At 41.8% G+C, this 20,188-nt stretch overlaps 1 protein-coding gene across 2 annotated transcripts in view; it reads left to right on the top strand.

The window, feature by feature from the left end:
* Positions 1–19,818, top strand: part of LOC144684613 (carbonic anhydrase 4-like) — a 35,557-nt gene extending 15,739 nt beyond the window's left edge. The window contains exons 3-8 of one of the 2 annotated variants that reach the window (XM_078548620.1): positions 2,330–2,503; positions 5,496–5,641; positions 6,396–6,488; positions 6,937–7,003; positions 11,780–11,943; positions 15,297–19,818. In XM_078548620.1, coding sequence (XP_078404746.1) covers positions 2,330–2,503; positions 5,496–5,641; positions 6,396–6,488; positions 6,937–7,003; positions 11,780–11,943; positions 15,297–15,476 — 824 coding nt within the window. In that variant the 3' untranslated portion in view covers positions 15,477–19,818. Of the gene's footprint in view, positions 1–2,329; positions 2,504–5,495; positions 5,642–6,395; positions 6,489–6,936; positions 7,004–11,779; positions 11,944–12,716; positions 12,796–15,296 lie in introns of those variants that run through there. The other variant, XM_078548621.1, reaches the window with a different exon arrangement.
* The last annotated feature ends 370 nt before the right edge of the window (positions 19,819–20,188 follow it).

Genomic DNA, 20,188 nt, shown 5'->3' with positions numbered 1-20,188 from the left:
GCAGAGTTAGTAAAAGTGAACTGGCAAATGAGGTTAAGGAATATGTCATTAGAAGATCAGTGGCTATTTAAAGAGGTCTTTCAGTATGCACAGAATATATACATCCCAATGAGAAAAAAAAATCTTAAGGGGAGGGCCCACCATCTGTGGTTAACTAAAGAAGATAAAGACAGTATAAAATTTAAAGTAAAAGCATATAATTATGCAAAGACGGGTGGCAGGTCAGAAGATTGGAAAGAATAAAAAGAACAGCAAGAATGACAATAAGATTAATAAGCAGGGAAGAATTAGAGTATGAGAGAAAGCTAGCTAGTAATATAATGATGGTTAGTAAGAGTTTCTATAAATATTTAAATAAGAAAAGAGTTAACAAAGTGAGCACTGGTCCAATAGAGAGTGCGTCTGGGAATTGATAATGGAAAGTAGGGAGCTGACGGATGAATTAAACAGGTATTTTGCTTCGGTCTTCACTATAGAGGACACAAGTAACATCCCAGAAATATCTCTAAATCAGGAAATGGAAGGGAGGGAGGAATTGGGGAAAATTGCAATCACCAATGAAGTGGTATTGAGCAAATTGTTGGAGTGCAGGCTGATAAATCTTCAGGCCCAGATGGACTTCACCCTGAGGTCTTGAAAGAAGTGACTAGTGAGATAGTTGGTGCACTAGTTTTAATTTTCCAAAACTCTCTAGATTTGGGGAAGGTTCCATTAGATTGGAAAATAGTAAATATAACTCCTTTATTCAAAAAGGGAGACAGAAAGCAGGAAACTATACGTCAGTTAGCCTGACATCTGTCATAGGGAAAATGTTAGAAGCATTTATTAAAGATGTTATAGCAGGGCATTTAGAAAAATTCAAGGCAATCAGGCAGAGTCAACATGGTTTTGTAAAAGGGAAATCATGTATATCCAATTTGTTGGAGTTCTTTGAAGGAGTCACATGTGCTGTGGCTAAAGGGTAAGAGGTGGATTTACTGTACTTAGATTTCCAGAAGGCATTTGATATAGTTCCACACCAAAGGTTATTGCAGAAAATAAAAGCTCATGGTGCAGGGGGGTAACATATTGAACTGGATAAAAGATTGGCTAGGTAACAGGAAGCAGAGAGTTGGCATAAATGGATTTTTTTCTGGTTGGCAGGATGTAATGAGTGGTGTGCCACAGGGATCAGTGCTGGGGCCTCAACTTTTTACAGTTTATATAAATGACTTGGATGAAGAGACTGAAGGAATGGTTGCTAAATTTGCTGATGACACAAAGCTGGTAGGAAATTAAATTGTAAAGAGGACGTAAGGAGGCGACTAAGTGACATAGACAGGTTAAGTGAGTGGGCAAAGATCTGGCAAATGGAGTATAATGTGGGCAAATGTGAATTGTTCATTTTGGCAAGAAAAATAAAAAAGAAGCTTATTATCTAAATGGTGAGAGATTGAGGAGCTCTGAGATTGAGAGGGATCTTGGTGTCCTAGTGCAAGAATCGCAATAGGTTAGTAAGTAGGTACAGCAAATAATTAAGAAAGCTAATAGAATGTTTATTATGAGGGGAATTGATTACAAAAGTAAGAAAGTTAAGCTTCAGTTGTACAGGGCATTGGTGAGACCGCATCTAGAGTATTGTGTACAGTACTGGTCTCCTTATTTAAATAAAGATGTAAATGCGTTAGAAATAGTTCAGAGATGGTTTACTAGACTAATACCAGGAATGGGTGGGTTGTCTTATGAGGAAAGGCTAGACAGGTTAGGCTTGTATCCACTGGAATTTAGAAGAGTAAGAGGTGACTTAATTGAAACCTTTAAGATCCTGAGGGGTCTTGATAGGGTGGATGTGGAGAGGATGTTTCCTCTTGTGGGAGAATCTAGAACTAGGGGTCACTGTTTAAAAATAAGGGGTCCCTCATTTACGATGGAGACATTTTTTCTCTGAGGATTGTGAATCTTTGGAACTCTGTTTGGAAGGGGGTGAAAGGTTATCAGAGGTGATCAGGGATGTGGGGTTGAGGTTACATTCAGATCAGCCATGATCTTGTTGAATGGCAGAGCAGGCTCGAGGGGCCAAGTGGCCTACGCCTGCTCCTAATTTGTATATTCGTATAAACCCTTAATTTAATATCTTATCAAAAGACAGCACCTCTCATTATGTAGCAGCTCCTCTGTACTGTGCTGCGGTGTCAACCTAGGTTAGGTGGTTAACTTTTAGACTAGAGCATGAACCTATAACCTTTTTACATAGAGATGACATTTCCACCTCTGAACTATGCCAACTTTGAATGCTATTACATAGAAATATGTCTGTGCACTGCTAACTGACTTGTATCTTCCTTTCTAGGACCCAGCATCTGGAAGATTAATCATCAAATATGTGGGTTGAAGAGGCAGTCCCCTATCAACATCGTAACCAAGAAAGCTCAAATTGATACGAGATTGAATCCCATTAAGTTTGAGGGCTATGATGGTCTTGATACAGATGTTGAATGGACATTAAAAAACAATGGTCATTCAGGTAAGTTCTGGAAATTCAGTCCATCCTCTTGAAGGATTTACATTGTCAGAGCAGAGGACGAGGTAGCAGAGCAATTGGATAGAGTAAAACTGGATAAAGGGGAGGATCTTGAAAAGCTGGCAGTGCTCGGAGTGGGAAAGGTGCCCAGTCTGGATGGAATGCCTCCTAGGTTGCTGAAGGAAGTAAGAGTGGAGGTTGTGGAGGCTCTGGCCACACTTTTCCTGCTTAGGGGAAGTGATACCTGAGAACTGGAGGATTATAAATCTTGCACCCTGTTCCACAAAAGGGAGATGTATAACCCTGGGAATTACAGATCAGTCAGCCTCATGGTGGTGGTAAAGTTTTTAGAGATATGAATCTGGGGAAAAAATTAATTGGCACTTGAAAAAATATGGGCTGGTAAATGAGAGCCAGCACAATTTGGTGATGGCAACTGACTAACCTAATTAAGTTTTTGATGAAATAATGGCAATGGTAAATGAGGAGATTCTGATTGATATTGTGTGTCAGGACTTTCAAAAGACGTTTGATAAACTAGCCCATAACAGAGCAAAAATGAAGCTCATGGGCAGGATTTTCCGCTTGGCGTGTGATCACGTGTCCAACATGCCTGAATGTGAAATAGCGCGCGATGACATCGGACGAGCATCCTAACGTCATTGCGCAGTTGCGCGATGTTTCAGCCAGCAGGCATGTGTGAGAATTGGCAGCGTGCCTGCTGACAATTAAGTGGCCTATTAAGGCCATTAATCAATTAATTAATTGCTATTTTTCACTGCCCGTCCAACATTACGGTTGGCAGGCGGGTGAATTGGCCAGGCGGCCTTTAGATTTTTGAGGAAACCTCATTGAAGGGTGAAATCGCAGTCGGGAGCAGATCACGGGCGGCGGGCCATTTCCCGGCCGCTCCCGGGCCCACCTGTCCAACAACCTCAAAATCCTGCCCCATGGGATTAAATTGCAGTGTCCACATAGATAAGATTTGGGGGAAGGTACAGAAAGCAGACTGTGGTGGTGAATGGTTGTTTTCAGAATGGAGAGAAATGCTCAGTGGTGTCCTCAAGGTTCAGTGCTGGGACTTCTCCTCTTTTTCATCATACATTCATGATTGGAATTGGGTATACAGGGGATTATATCAAACTTTGCAGATGACATGAAATGTGGAAATGTAGTGAACAATATGAAGATAGTAACAGACTTCAGGAGAACATCGGCAAGTGAAATGGGCAGAAACGTGGGGCTGGATTTTACCCTCCCCTGCCGGCAGCTTGGAGGGTATGTAAAATCCAGTGGGCGGCCTGCCCACCACCTACCCACCTGCTCCGGCCCCCACTGCAATCTTACCAGTGGCAGAGGTGGCATCGGGCGGCCCACCCGCCCATGGTCTCTCAAACCCCAGCCCAGCCCATGTTGAGGCCTGTCAGCTTGGCGTCTGGCAAGACCCCCAAACCCTTGACCCAGTGCAGCTCGCCACCTCAAATCCTGAGTGCAATACTTGTAGTGGCCATCACTTCTGCCCAAACCCTATATCCCTTTATTTCCCTTGGGTCCAAAAAACTATTGTTCTCACCTTTGAATATCCTGAATGTCTGGCCATTCACAGCCTTCTGGGATAGACAATTCAAAGATTCACAAATTTCTCAGTGAAAATTTTGAGACTCTGCTACCTAATTCTAGACTCTCCAGCCAGCGGAAACAACCTCTCATCCTCTACATTTGTCAAGCCCTATCAGCATCTTATATGTTTCAATCCGATCACCTCTTATTTGTCTAAACTCCACGGAATATAGGCCCATTCTAAGTGATCTGTCCTCCTACATTGGTAAAATAAGTCACAAGTTATGTCAGTGATTAGAGTCTCAACCACACTAAAAGTGAGAAGGGTAAGATTATGAGCAAGTGGTAGCTGTGTACTGGTTAACTTGCATACCATCTGCAGGATATAGCCAAGGTTACTGGTGGTCGGCCCATTCATTTAGTGTGGACAATTTTTAAGATAAAAAATGTTTTAATCCCTCTTTTCCCCCCATTATATTAATATGTAACCAGTGTTCTGAAGCTGGTGAGGAGAGCTCTGTGTTCACATGAAACCGTGCAGGCACTGACTGTTGTCATTGGATTGGATGAGGGCAGTCTTGAGGTACTGAAGAAAAAGCCCTTAGACTGGCTGAGGCAGTTAGAGTTAGGAGGCCATGTGCTGAGATCTCGAATACATCCAATCAAAGCTGGCAACCCTATCACAGAGGGAAACCTACAAACATAGGGCAGAAATTTTCGCTTCGTGGGCGGGCCGCACCTGACCCGCTCAAGCGGGAAATGATGCGTGTTGATGTCAGCCGAGCATGCCAACGTCAATGTGCAGTAGTGCAATAGGCCTGTTAGGTCCATTAAATAATCAATTAACCTACATTTTTTGATACCCATCCAACCTAACGGTTGGCAAAAAGGCCAAGCGGCCTCTGCATATTTTTTGGAAACCTCATCCATGAGCGGGATGAGGTTTCCAAAAGCAAATAAATATAAAATGAAAGTTTTACAATTGAGTTAATAGCATGTCCCTGCTCATGTGACAGAGTCATGTGAGGGGACATGTTTCATTACATTTTTATTTTCTTTATTTGCTTTTTTTAACAATGCTTCATCCCCCTGGGGCAGCTCTGTGCCTCAGGGAGATTATGAAACGCTGAATCGTGTGCATGCGCGAAGTTTGCACTCGGCCCGTTTGCCCTCCTGCCCCATCCCCCCACTCCACCCTTGCGCAGGCAGCGCTGACCGCTGCCACTCGCATTTCACGCTGTGTAGGCCTTAATTGGCCCGCCAGTATGAAATCGTGGTATGTTCCCGATCGTGGGCGGTGGTCGGCTTCCCGACCGAGCCTGCCCGCCAAGGGCAAAATTCTGCCCACAGACACTTTAAACAAAGGTTGAGGCTTGTCAGTTGTAACCTTTGTTGACTTTACATTTATTTTGCTACTGTTGTTTCTTGTTCATAGTTCAGATGACATTAAAAGGAAACATTGCCATCAAAGAGGGAAACCTTCCAAATACATACAAGGCAATTCAGTTCCACTATCATTGGGGAACAGAGTTTGATCCTGGTGCAGAGCATACAATAGATGGGGAACAGTACCCCATGGAGGTAAGATATGTACCCCTTCAATGAATCTGAATGTCTAGGAAACAAAATCAAATCATAATCCAGTTTGAAGAGTTAGAATATGTTTCTTTTTCACTTTTAAAAATAATTTTCTGCCCTGCTCTATTTTTCCTCTTCTCTTGAAAGTGGGTAAAATTGGCTTAGGGTAAAATGATTTGCTGCTGCTGTTGGAATCATTATTATAGCCTTTGGTTGGCCAGTAACTTTTACTGCTGGAATATTTCCAGTGAGCAGCTGTGGTGTACACTTGATGTCACTCCGTTGTTACCCCAAATATCTGCTTCCTATTCAGATTGTTAGGCTGGAAAGTCATTGAAATTATATCTCAAAAGCCACACTTGAAACAGCACCTCATTTTGTTATGTTCTGATTCCATGCTTTAAGTGAAGTTCATGTTCACCGAGCCAAATTAGTTCAAGTGTGAGAATTGATACTTGGGCAGTACAGAATTTTTCCCACCTTCATTCATAGAGAAGGAGTGGCCTCCTCTCCAATACCTAGGAGAGTTGGTCTCTATGTTGACTGCTTGGTAATCCATTCTGGATCATTTTTTTGCAGCCCAAGGTGTTCCCAAATATTAACATTAGGTTACACCAACAATGGCCCCACCATGTGATGTACTATAAATTTAAATACACAAAGATTTTGGTGCCATCCTGCTGTAAGTTGATTATAACTATAATAACTATGCAGTATTCTGTGCAATTTGTAACCATCATGAATCTGTCTTCTGCAGTTGCATATTGTCCACCAGAATGAAAAATACAATACCTTGGCAGATGCTTTAAAACATTCTGATGGTCTGGCAGTGCTCGGATTCCTGTTTGTGGTGAGTAACATTCCTCAGTATTTACACTACCACTGGCAGGGCTCACTTCAGCAAGTTGTGACAGAGGACAACAGAGGAATATTAATATTATTGTGTGTGTGGGTGATGTGTTAAAACGGGCCAAATTCCCAGTACATTGGGAACCCACCAGCCACTCGCCCATCTCTGGGCTTAACGGAAGGGGTTGAGGGACTGGCAGCCAACCTGCTCCCAGGGGATGAGTTGGCAATTTAAATGCTATAATGAGGCTGGCAGCCTTGGATTTATTAGTGAATGGTTGAATTTGCCAGGCGACAGGAACCTAGCAGCTGTTGTGGAGGTATGTGCCTTCAGGGCCCTGATTGTGGGCCAGGAGTAGCAGGAGTACTTCCCCTGTACACACCCCCACCCCCGCCGAAACTTCCCCTCCAACAATATGGCTTATATTTATCTCTTTATCTCATTACAGGAATCACCTGAATGGAATTCAAATATTAACGACTTGATCAACGCTCTGAAATTAATTCCACACAGTGGTAAGCACAAATGACAGTGCCAAAAATTCCAACTATTTCTTCAGCTGATTGTATTTCCTATTCCCTCCAATTTTCTCTTGCTTCCCCCTCTGATTCTCTATAATCGCCCAGTTATTTCTGACCCCGATTTTCTCCATTGCCTTTAATTTCCAATATCTACCTCTCTGATTATCTCCCTTGCTGTGCCCGGCTGGAATTTTGTGAAGGTGGCAGGAGTTTTGCTGATGGGGGCAACCCCTCTTCAGTGATGGCGGGACCCAGGGTCGCATTTTGCCAGCAACAGCCACAGGCTGTAACCTCAGGGGGCTGCCACCAGGGCTACCACCCTATTAAGGCAGGCTGTCCAATTGGAGGGTTGGCAGCTTAGCAGCCTCAGCAGCGCCATCACTAGTGGCAGCCATTTCTGGGGCTGCACCTCAAGGATGTGGGCACACCAATGGCCATGTGCCCTTGAAGGCATTTAAGTTGGGTCTGGGGACATTGGAGTCAGGCAGACAGTTCCCCGTGATGGGGTGTTGGAGGCATGGTGGGGTGGTGGTGGTCACTTGAGGACAGGTGGTCCTGTTGCTGCAGGGGTGGCCATTGCCTTTGGTGGTCCAAAGGGTGGCAGAAAAGGGCTGCACCCCTAGACCCTGGGCCCATTGGGAGGTTACCAGGGTTTACCTGGTGTTCTCCGATTGCACTGACGGACCCCCTCCGCTGCTGGTAAAATGCCAGAAGAGGTGTTAAATTGGCCACAAGTGGTACAATTGGGGGGGTTTTGGACAGGCTATCTGCCACATTTCCTGTTGCTGGCAAAATGACATGGTGGTGGGAAGATGCGTGGCGCACTATCTAATGCCTTCCTGTGGCATTTTGCCAGCCTTCCCACCTCCCAGCCCATCTCCAGAGGGCTGGCAAAATTCAGCACTCTGTCTCTCTCAACTCTCATTGGAAATTTCCTGCTTGCATTTTGCTTCTTCAGTTCAAACGAGAAACTTGCTCTGTGGTTACTGGTTATAATGTCTTACAGCTGCCTCAGTGGAGACCAACTAGCTTAGATAACACTTGACCAAGGATCTAACTTGGGATCCCCTGGTGTTCCAGACTCACTTCATCAAAGGAGCCCATTAGGCAGCTGCATTCAGTTCTTTGAGGAAGTGTTCAAAATTCTAAGTAACTCTCTATTTTAACCATATTCATATATTTCAAAGCAAAAGTAAAATACTGTGGATTCTGGAAATTTGAAATAAAGACAAAAAATGCTTTAAACTAGGATGAGAAAGTTACAGGGTTACAGGCAAAAAAGTGACAAAGCACTACTATCTTTTCAAAGAACCAGCACAAGTATAATGGGATGAATGGCCTTCTTCTGTGCTGTAAGTTTTCAGGATTCAGTGATAGAACATGCAGACAGCACAGCAACTATAGAGAGAAAAAAAATGGGTGGAATTTAATGTCTACCCCCAATTGGAGGTGGGCTGGGGTATTTAATCAGGTGGGGTGGTGCTGGTTGGGGACCCCACCACTTTCCACCCTGATTAAGTCCAGGTTGGGAAGGCTCATTGTCAGCCTTCCCACCCGAACACCAATTGATGCTTTAAATGGCCAATTAATACCCTCTTATGGCCCTCCTCTTGCTGCCACTCGTATTCAACCTACAGCGGGCAGGGCAATTGCCACAGGGGAGCCCGAAAAACAAGCTTTGCTTGCGGGCTCCTGTGGGAGAGGGTCCCTTAGTGCCTGATCAAGGGACCTAACACCGTGGGGGGTCGCGGGGGGTTGACTGCTCCCTCTGACCTCCTTCGCTACCCGTGACCCCATTCCCCATCCCGCCTTCACTCGCCTGTGCCTGGATCCTCGCTGATCCTGAGCCCCTGGTAGTGGCAGCTGCCTGCAATGTGCCTGTTCCCCTGGTGGCACTGCCTGCAATGAAGAGCTGCCGGCCTCTGATTGGCTCGGCAGCTCCCGGGGGGGTGGGATTTCTGCTCCCGGGGTCTTTGATGCTGGCAAAGGCCCGTCCCTGGCCACTTAAAGTGCCTGACTGGCGCTTAATATGCAGCTCTTAATTGAAGGATGCAACACAAGGCTCTCACTGACTGTCCAGCCAGCGGGCAAAACCCTTGTTGCCTGGTTTAATTCTGCCCAACATTTCAAGTTGATCAGTTGTTTTCTGGTGAAAAGTTAATTTCCTGAAACTTTCTCTCCAAAAGTGCTGCCTGATCTGCTGAGTGTTTCCAGCGTTTCCTGTTTTTTTGCCCTGTGTTTTCCAACTTGCATCGTCAAATTGAAGCCTCTTCTCATTTATCTGCGCATAGCTTATTTTCTTCCATTGCTCTCCTTGTTTTGTCCTTTTTTAATAACTCCATCATGCTCTCAATTTTCAAGGTTATTCAATCTCAAAAAGCCTTTCATGGTGAAATGTTGTCACCCTGTTCAGGTGTGACCGCCTTTGCCTCTGAGACAGTCTGACAGTCAGCTGATTTTAATAAAATACAACAGTCAGCACCTTCAGGCAAAAAGGGGAGAATGATGCAGGGAAAATAATTGTTCCATTAAAATGAATAATTCGTGCTTCACTCTTTCTCTCTTTGCTCTTGTTTTGATCTGTTGATAAGCAATGGGGTGCGGCAAAAGATTCCAAGTGTTGAAACCTGCTGCAGTTCTTGCTGCTGAACTCAAATTGTGTCATTTGTCTTGAAATAGTATTATCAGGGGATCCAAGTTGCTGAGAAGGCATATTATTTTCAAAGAGACTTTCTCTGTCTGTTACCTGAAACCCAATATCCCTGCTCCAGTAACAGCACTGTACTTTCTGTAGTAAATATAATGACTCCCTCTTTCTGTTGCTTGCTGAATAGTTACAGGCCGCAATATTTACTTGGGCAGGTCTTGAGTAGCAGAGAGGGGTTTTGGCTGGGAAACCCAGAGTTATGTGATGAAGTTTTAATGGACAGTGTGTGCCCTTTTTTTCCCGAAGCACGGCTCCTGCCTGGAAGCCAGCTGATTGACAGCCTTGGCCTCCAGTCAAGTGGGGAATGCTCAGGAGGGAGGGGTCCAAACTCTGATTGCAGTGGGGAGCTGATTCCCGATGCTGGGGAGTGAGTCCTTGATCCTGGCAGTAGTCTGATTGCAGGGCTGTCTTTGTTTTTGGAGGGATGAGGACTTTGGATCCTAGGGGGTTTTAGGGAGGAGGATCTGGTGTTGGGCTCCTCTTGGCCCACAAGCAGTGCTGTAAAGGCTCTTAGCTCTTCTGTGAAGCAGTCCCTCCCTGCAGCCTCTAACTGTTGGCATTGCCAAAGCTCAGGAAACCCAGGTGAACCGAATTAATCCCAGACAACAAGGTTGAATATTTGGCATACCACCTCATTACAATATTTAAATGGACAAGCCGCCTCTTGGGAGCAGGTTAGTTGCCTGCCCCTCATTCCACCTCCATTAAAACCGGAAGTTGACTGGTTTGAAGCAACTTGGAGTCAACTTTGAGTTTTTTTTTCATTTTTACATCCCACCTGATTCAAACCGTAGCTTGTAATGGTTACTCAGTTTGGACATAAGGTTTTTGAAGGACATGACAGTCAGGCAGAAGTCAAACCACAACCAGTAATTTAGATGTACTTCAACAACAAATTACACTGCTAAGACTTAATGTATTTCAAGATTAGGTTATACTGTTGAAACCTAGCAAAATCCTGTATTATTAAGCAGATACGCAGACTTGCGTTAAGCAGTTACGTAGACAGTACACCTACACTCACCCATAAGTCCATGTTGATTGTGGTCTCCTTACTGACTGACTAGGTCATTTGTAATAACTTGAGGGAGCAGCAGATTTGGTGAAGAAAAGGCTAAACTTTATTTAGGAGGTATGTCGAGGCACTTGCACGATGCGATCTCTCCATTGGAAGCCCTGCCCACAGGATTACCCATGCCATAAGCTTATTGGTCGAAGCCCCTGTGATCACATCACATGATGGGTGATTGACGGGAGGGAGGGACAATACATATAGTTACTACATTACTCTTACCTTCAACTGCAGCAAAGTTAATCGGGTTCTTCAGGCTTTATACAGTTAACAGGTGAGGTGAGGGAGAGGCTTTGGCCTATGATTGACACATCCACTTTTATACAGCAGTTCTTGGATTTTGACCTCAAAGCCCCATCAAAGCTTCAGGTGCCCAGGTCTATGAAGTAGGTTGCTGTTTCCAACTCTTTGCCATTGGTTCAACCTCCTTACATCTGGTAGATGTTTTCACCATTTGTTCTTTCTGAATTTGTTGTTTTGCAAACAACCACCAATGCTAAACTTCTTGTTTTGCAAACAACCACATATGCTGATCACCTTATTCTGCAAACACACCAGACTTTAATTCAGCTTGACTGCAGAGCATGATGGATAAGTTGGTCAAGTCCCTTGTTTTGGAGTAGCAAATGAGTCTCTCAGGCTTACAAAACCCACCCTTTTTTTTAGGTTAAAATGACCTTCAGAGTTTACATTATATAGCAACTCAAAACTACTGCATTGAAATTATGCCATGTGGCCACAATCCTGTTCAGAGTAAAATTCTTTGGCCGGCCCTGTTTTGATAAAATTATTAGCCCATTAAAATAAGCTGCTAAGTAGCTTTGTTAAAATAGTGAACAAAGGGATTTAACATGAGCTATTTTGTGTTCAAGCACTAGTCATCTTCGTACATTGTCATTTCAAGGCTGTGGTAAATACAAAAGGTATTTTATTATCATTTCTCTTATCCAGCTAATATTAAAGCTGTTAATTATTTCCTCACTTTTTTTAGGTAACTCCACACAGCTGAAATCTTTTCCACTGAATAAAATTATTTTAGACCAAAAAAAGCTTGATAAATACTACCGCTATGATGGCTCATTAACTACTCCTGATTGTAACGAGGCAGTAATCTGGACAGTATTTGCAGAACCCATTCCTATCAGCAGGAGTCAGGTAAGGTTTGTGTGCTGAGGACTTGGATAAACTATGCTAGGTAAACTATGCCGGATAAACTATCTGTTAGAGCTTATTTTAGAAAAAAATCCATTGTTTTTCTCTTTTTTCGAGCTGTTTGAAGGAAAGAAAGGGGCAATTTTTGTGCTGTGGGATAGAGACTGGTTTGAGACTGCCCAAACTCATTATGCATATATTCCTAAGCAGGGAAGGAAATCTCCAGGGAATTGAGCACAAAATCTAGGCTGGCATTTCAGAATAGTACTGAGGGAGGGCTGCACTGTCTGAGGTGCCATTTTCAGATGCCACATTAAACGGAGACCACATATGCCCTCTCAAGCAGATATAACAGGTCCTGTGGCATTATTTCAAAGAAGAGCGAGAGAGTTTTCTCTAATGTCCTGGCTGGTTATTTATCCCTCAACCAATATCTAAAAACAGGTTATCTGGTTGTTATGACATTGCTGTTTGTGGGAATTGACGGTGTGCAAATTGGCTGCCATTCTTCTTCCATTACAAAAGCGATTGCATATCAAAAGTATATCAGCCTGTTTGGGGTTTGAGGTACCATGTAAACAATACTATATAAATACAAGTTTGTATTTTTCTAACTCATTAGCCTGAGAAGGATTCAAGCCCAAGTCCCATGGGTAAAATAACTGTTGGTGGAGTTACGTGGAGATCTATTCAGCTCCACTCACTGCTTGGAACAAAGGGTTAACCAGCAGGCTTTTGTGCTGATGCCACAAATGAGGTATTGTTGCTCTACACAGGCAAACAAAGAATCTTGAAGGTATTGGTTAAAAGCCTAATGGCACCTGGCCCAATCGTACATAATATATACCAGCTTCAGACTTAACGATATGCTTTGGCATCACAGTGAGAAATGGCAAAGGACACTTCAATATCAGCAAGTTTCCAAAGCTGATTAAACTTGCAGAGCATAAGATGACACCAAATAGTTTTTACTTATGGTGCAGAACTCCAGAGCATGCAACAGAATGTCTTCCTCCAGCCCACACCCAGGATCAGCTGTGGACTTGTAGCAAAAAGGTTAAACAATTGAGAATAGGGAGAGCTCTGGCTCCTACCAGTCTTTCACTGAGCACACTAGAGGGACAATCAGTGGCCAAGTTTCTCTTGGCCAAAGCCCCTCAATTAAGAACCTTGTCAGTTGTCAAATGTGGAGTTATCTAATGACAATAATTTGCATTTATATATCACATTTAACATTGCAAAAATATCAAGGCACATCATAGGAGCATTATCATACAAAATTTAACACCATGCCATGAAGAGATATTAGAGCAGGTGATCAAAAGCTTGGTCAGTGCAGTAGGTTTAAAATAGCAACTTAAAGGAGGTGAGTGAGGTGGAGAAACGGAGAGGTCTAGGGAGGGGATTCCAGAGCTTAAGGCCTAGCCAGCTGAATGCACAGCTCCCAGTAGCTCAGCAATAAAAATTCAGGATGCACAAGAGGCCATAATGAGAGGAATGCAGAGATCTGAGAGTATTGTGGGACTGGAGGAGTTTATAGAGATAGGGAGGGATTTGAACACAAGGGTGACAATTTTTAAACTGAGTCATTGCCACACCAGGAACCAACACAAGTTGTAGAATGCAGGGGTGATATGTGAGCAGGACGGGGTGAGCGTTAGGATATGGGCAACGGAGCTTTGGGTAAGCTTGAGTTTACTGAGTGTGGAACTGAGGAGTGTGTTGGGATAGTCCTGTCTGGAGGTAGTTAAGGCATGGAGATAACAATGAGCAATACTGAGTTTTGCAGCACCTGAATTGATGACAGTTCTCCATTTTGTTGTGTTTGGAATCTGTGATGCTTATAACCTCTGCCCATAACATCAAGTTCATTTGTTGAATTCATGAAACAGAAGATCAGTGGAAAAGCTACAGAACATTTATGTTATAGCATCCTTAACTTTGAACGCATTGAATTAATCCAGAATAGGTAGTGTAATGGGAGGGTCTTGTGGCACAACGGGTGGCATCCCTGCCTCTGAGCCGGTTTATGTCCCACTCGAGGACTTGATGGCCAAGGAAGTTGCGTTCATAATATGGCCAAACGGGCTGAGTATCAACTTGTAAATCTTTCTAACATAGGACAATGCCAGACAGTAAGAGCAGGAAAGATTCCTGGTCAGCCATGTGATGGAAAGAAATTGGACCATCTACCATCACTATCCATAACTCCAGACTACAACACAGATGCAAAAGTCTATGTTACCACAGCAACTCAGACTCCTTGCGGGAATGGTTGGCTGGATGGCTTGTGTGGATCAGATTAGTGCCAACAGCATAGGGATCGATCTCCTTTTCCAGCTGGGGTGGATTCGGGAGTTGCCTCCTTGCCTTATCTGTGGTGGAGGTCTTGGCACTGTGGGCTGTACCCGTCTTTGGGCAGAGAATAGAAGAAGGCAGTGCCAATTTTGTAGCTTTGTAAGCTTGCTCAAGTTAATATTTCAACATCTCTGCTGGTATGTTGATGTGAGAATATATGGCACCAAAATATTTTGTTCTACCATTATTAATAATATATCAATGAAAGAAATATTGTTAAAAGCTGATAATCCATCAATTTTTTAATGTATTTTTAGTCAGGCAAATGGATTTTACAGAGTGATGCTATAACATTTCTGAGAGCCACAACTCGTCAACAGTTGAAATTTGATGTTTTATTGTGGAGTCATTGTTGTGTGTGCTGCATCTCAAGGCAGGAAGGAAAACTGTTCAGCTGTCTTGACGTGCCAGTGTGTGTCCTTTTGTGTCCTCATGGAGAAGCTACAGATGTTCTCAGTTCACAGGAACACTCAGCTTTTAGTGAAAAGCAGTTCCATTGAGGGAAATAATCATGTGAACAAGTAATTGGGAGAAATGTGCAAATCATTAAACTACATGTGATTTATTTCAATTGAACAATCATTCACCTGAACTTCCAACTTCAGTGGCAATGTGAAGTGAACAACAGCAGATTGGCACCCCTTATACAATCTGCACAATTTTTCCTGCCATTCAGTTGAATAATGTTCATCCAATCCAATATAGTCCATTTTTCACCATTGCTGAAAGCCGTGGTAGCAAATCTCTCCAAATCCATAAGTTGTTAAATTGTATTTTTTAGCCACAATTCTGGATAAGACACCGTCTTATTTGCAGGTTTAATGTCCATTTCTTATGCATCTTTTATTGCCTTTGTACTGTGGGTTTGAGATTAAGCCATGCGACAATAAATTGTTTGCTGCATTATTTATGTTTATGGAAAGAATTCTCCAGAAATGATATGTTAGACAAAAATTATTGCCATCTGGAAACTTAACTTGTATTTTATTTTGTTTCAGCTCAACGCATTTCCTAAAACTCTTTTCTTCAGTGATTCAAAACCCATGGCTTTAAACTTCAGGCCTGTTCAAAAACTAAATGGTCGTACAGTCTTTGTTTCAGATTCAGTTGTCAGACCTTTCAGTGCTGCAGGACTATCAGTGGTACTTGCTGTCTGGACATCTATATTATTCAACTGAGCAACCTGCAGATTCCGACATTATCACAAGCAAAGTAGATTTTCTTCTCCTGTCCAATGGATTAAAAGGGAAACTCCAGTAAATTAATATCTCAATCCGCACTGATTAACAGTAACAAACATTTTGCTTCTCATTAGAGAAGCCCTGAAGTGAAAAGGGAATAAAATAAAGTCTGTCCTGTCATCACTTTAATCTACCAGCCCAGTTTGCAGATAGGTGGTACTAATGCACCAGCTTGTTACTTTTAGTGTATATGTGCAGTAGTACAGTGGAGGTTGTTTAAAGAGGAAATCTCATTAAAAAATGTTTTGGATTGCCTTTCATAACAGAAGTCCATTTTTCACACATGCCATACAATACTGGAGAGTGCTTTAATAATCATAATAGATTAAAATCTTACAAATGGAAGGAAAATGAAGCACTTGAACTTGCAATCACACCCTGCCAAAAAAGTGACCGTTTGGTTCCTGAAACAGCAACCAGCTGTCTAGCCATCTCTTTATCTCAAGTAGCTGTGTCCAGTGGGTCTATCTAACTGGCACCATCCCATAGCAGTAAATAAAGATAATGGGGGTGGGAGGAGGCATTTTAAGTGCCAGTTGGTTTTAATTAGATTTCCACCCATCCTTGGCAGAGTGAGAGCATGGTGATTTTAAACATTGGCCTGTGGAAGTTAATTCGACAAGTAAGGCCTTGCACAGTGTGCAAAGGAGATTTGTTGGAATGATAGCAGGAATGAGAAACTCAGTTATGTAGAAACTGGAGAAGCTGGACTAGACCTCCTTCAAGCAGAGAATGCTAAGGGGAGACTTAATAAAGGTGTTCAAAATTTATATGTGGTTTTGATAGAGTAAATAAAGAGAAACCATTTCTGCTTACATATCAGTCAGCAATCAAAGATGCAGATTTAAAATAACTGGCAAATGAACCAGAGTGGTGATCAGGATTTTTAAAAAAATGTTGTCTTGACCTGGGTAGAGTTACAATTGTAGTTAAAGCCTGCTGATGTAATTGGACTATAATCTGAATATTTAAATAAGGACCTGCTGGGATGAGGTGGGCACTTTACGACCTACTTAGAAGACTAGGTTTATATTGGAGATGACAGGATCCAGGTGGGATGCTGGCAGGTGAATCATCCAGTCGATTTTAACTGCCTCCACACCTGATTTCCAGTAGGGTGCGTAAGGTTACAGTCAATACTCATATATCAGCTGTGGCAGTCAAGATGGAAAGGGCTGAACTCAGATCAGTCTCGCCTTCATCTGGCATTTTAAATATTGGTTATTTTAGTTTGATACACTTAAGAATTAGTTGAAGTAATTTTTTTTTGAAATGCTTTCCTTGACATTTCCCTTTAAAGTAGAATTGTTCACTCCACTTAATGTTTTACTAGGCTTTATGCATTTTATATTTATTATATTGATAACAGACATATTGAAGGATCAGATAAATAACTTGATTTTAAACATCTGTACAAAAAATCATATTTTCCAGTTAAATCTGATAAAACATTAGGATTGCTTGCAGTTTTTCACTTGATAATGCACTTGAAATTAATGTTTAATAATTATAATTAGCTAAAAATAACCAGTTAATACTTAACTTAAAAGTATGTGTAGCACAATTTTAGTCAGCATCACCTCCTAAGTAGATTCCTTTAACAATTACTTTGAAACATTATTTTGGAGCATTGCTTAGGTGTCAGCTTGTAAATTGTGCAGAGCAACAAAGTGGCACAAACATGTGAGCGAATTACCCAATGAAGAGCTGATTTTTTTTCCCCGTAAGCATGCTGAATTACTTGAAATCACACTGCAGTATTAGCGACAAGGTGGCCAAAATAAACGGGTTAACACCTTCATTTAAAATAGAAAATGAATTTCATATAAACGCATCAGTGTTCATTATTAATATACAGAGCAATTTCCTAGGTGACAACATTTATTTTAACTTACAATCAAATATCTAAAGGAAATGTTAAGGGAGTAAATTAAGGATATTTATACAGTTTCATAAAAACAAGTTCCAACTTTACAGTTTTCAGGGATTATACACAGAAATAGTCCATGTAACATTTTGCTTTGGAGCTCAGATTAAATAAAACAGATGTTTACAGTAACTGCAGTGTACAGGATGGTGGTTGGGTACACACATAGACTGCAGCAATCAGTGAACTGTGCCATGTTTCATACAATCACTTCACAATATACCACTTCTAAAGGCAAAAATATTAGAAGATTACCAATCTACTTCTGAATTGCAAACTGGATCGATAAAATTCTTATTTCTCCATGCCAAATGACATGCATGACAAACCCCTTCCTCCCACCACTTTACTCTGGGTTGTTTCTATGTCAATGTTCTTTATGTGATCACATTGTTAGCTTGACTCCCTGTGATGAGGGCGAGGGGAGTGATATTGCCACTGCACTCCCATCAGGTGAAAGTACCCTCTCTACCCTGCCAACCCCAGATGCCAACCTTGTATTCAGAGGATGGTGCTCTGGTCTCCTGCTTGATGGGCAATTGTATAATTACATATTTTAAAAAAATGTTAATTGCATTTATGATCCTCACTAGTAAATATGAAGGATTTGATAAACAAAGCAGTGTATATCTACTGTAAGTCTGAACAGAAAAGAGTGAATTGATATAGACCGAATAGGTTTCCTTGATAGTTAGAAATTAATTTTTAGCGCAGTACTTCGTGAGATAATTCAAAGATACTGGACATGTCTCTGAAACAGAGAATATTCATCTCCTTCACAAAACAGCACAAATTGAAACCAATATTCAGTGTAGATTGCCATCTGCAGAGCTATTAAATGTTTTGTAATTTCGCATTGTTAACTGATGCCTGTTCCTTTTCTTTAGTTCAGTTTATTTTTATTACTTAAGTTATATTTGTTTGTTTCAGTCTAGATCAGTTTTTTTTTTATTAAACCAATTATGGTGTCCTATGGCAGGGCTTATTAATGTTTCAGTGGTTTGAGCCAGGCAGTGCTAGTGCTTTACTGACTTTGTATTCGTGTTTCCTTGGGCTGAGTTTGAAATTTCAGACAGGGAGAGGCACTGAGCAATGTTGTACTTGTGGCAATGCTCAGGGGAAGGGAGAATTGCTGAACAAGTTAAGCTGAGATATTTGCACATACCTCATAGCAGTTAGATAGAGTTACATTGGTGGAGGTCTGAGACTAGGGGTCCCATAACCATGTGCAGGGAACGGTGAATTGGGAGACATAAAAGCTGGCAGAAAATGACTTGTAAAATAGGAGGGAGAAGGATATTGTCCCAGTTTAAACAAATTGCTAACTTAGCTGTGTATTGAAGTTATAAGTTGCTGTTCACATGAGCACAAACTTGGCAACTTGGAATTTTAACCAAAATCAGATATCAGAAAGCCTCAGAGTGCCGCAGTAGTTATGATGGTTTAGTAATGTCTTTGTATCTGTCAGTGTGCATATATTTTGTGTTGGCATGCAGGTGTCTTCTCTTCATATATGTATATATAAAATACACACACACATTGTGAAACATGGGACCAAAGTATTAACTTACAAAGGTTTTGTAACACTGAGCAGTTGGTAATTCTCTGCACCTGTATAAATGTAAATGATAGCATGTTGCATGGAGAAGGAAATATTTTTTCCTTCCTGGGCCATGCAGTGCTATAATTTGGGTGTGTGCCTTAAGGTGGTTTCAAGGGGAGAATAGGAAGAACAAAAATTAGGAGTGACATAGTCTCAAAAATAAATCCATTCAGAGCTTCCGCATGCTTGATATTGGTGAAGAGCAGAATAGCCATGATCAGTTGGTTTCTTACAGTTGTGTATTCTGCCTTAAGAGAAGTGGCAACAAAGCAAAATGCAAGAGATATCCCACTGTTGAGAGCATTAAACAAAGGCTCCTTTGAACAGATAGAGCTTCTTTCTGGATTGCTTTAATTTGACCAAGTTATTTTTGTTATAACACATCGATTGTACAAGCAATGTAAATTTAGAGGAAAATGTTATTGCTGATATCTTTTGATATTGTATGTTAATGGAAAGATATGGCAAATACAAACTGTTGGATTCTTTTTAATCTGTATGCAATAAAGAAATCCTGTGATATTTCTGTACATTTGCAATTGTATTTAATGCAAACATTGTAAATAAAGTTCACTGAAATTTGTAATTTTGTTAACGGTATGGATGTATCGTGGCATTAGTGAGAACTGGATTACTGCTATCGATATGTAAATGAAAAAATATTTTGTAAAGTGTAAAACTTTTCGAACCAGATATTTTTCCAGTTCATTTTGTGACTTTTTTTAATCAATAAAGAAATGTGCAATCTATCTAATTCCTTTAGTCATTTTTTAAGTAACAGAGGATGGAGTATATTACAGGACTGCTTGGCTAGTTAGAGAAATGTATATTGATGAGTAACCCAGGTTCTTGCATTAGAAGTTGAAGTAATGTCTATGCTTTCTCCCAAATAGGCAGCTGCAAATGAAAATGTGGGGTTAGCAGATTTTAACTCCATGTTGTGGAGAATGCTACTCCTTACTGACTGCCTTATGGACAGAATTTTCTCACAGGCGTGCGGGGGTGGGCCCCGCCCGCCGATGCGTAAAATAATGCGTGGTGACGTCAGGCGAGCGTCCCGACGTCACCTTGCGCCATCGCGATATTTAGGCCAGTGGGCACACGTTCTCAGGTGCGCAC

This window comes from Cetorhinus maximus, chromosome 9, assembly GCF_964194155.1.
Source record: "Cetorhinus maximus chromosome 9, sCetMax3.hap1.1, whole genome shotgun sequence".
Taxonomy (NCBI): Eukaryota; Metazoa; Chordata; class Chondrichthyes; order Lamniformes; family Cetorhinidae; genus Cetorhinus; species Cetorhinus maximus.
Note: the sequence above shows the minus strand (reverse complement) of the source record. Positions and strands in the feature narration are given on the sequence as shown.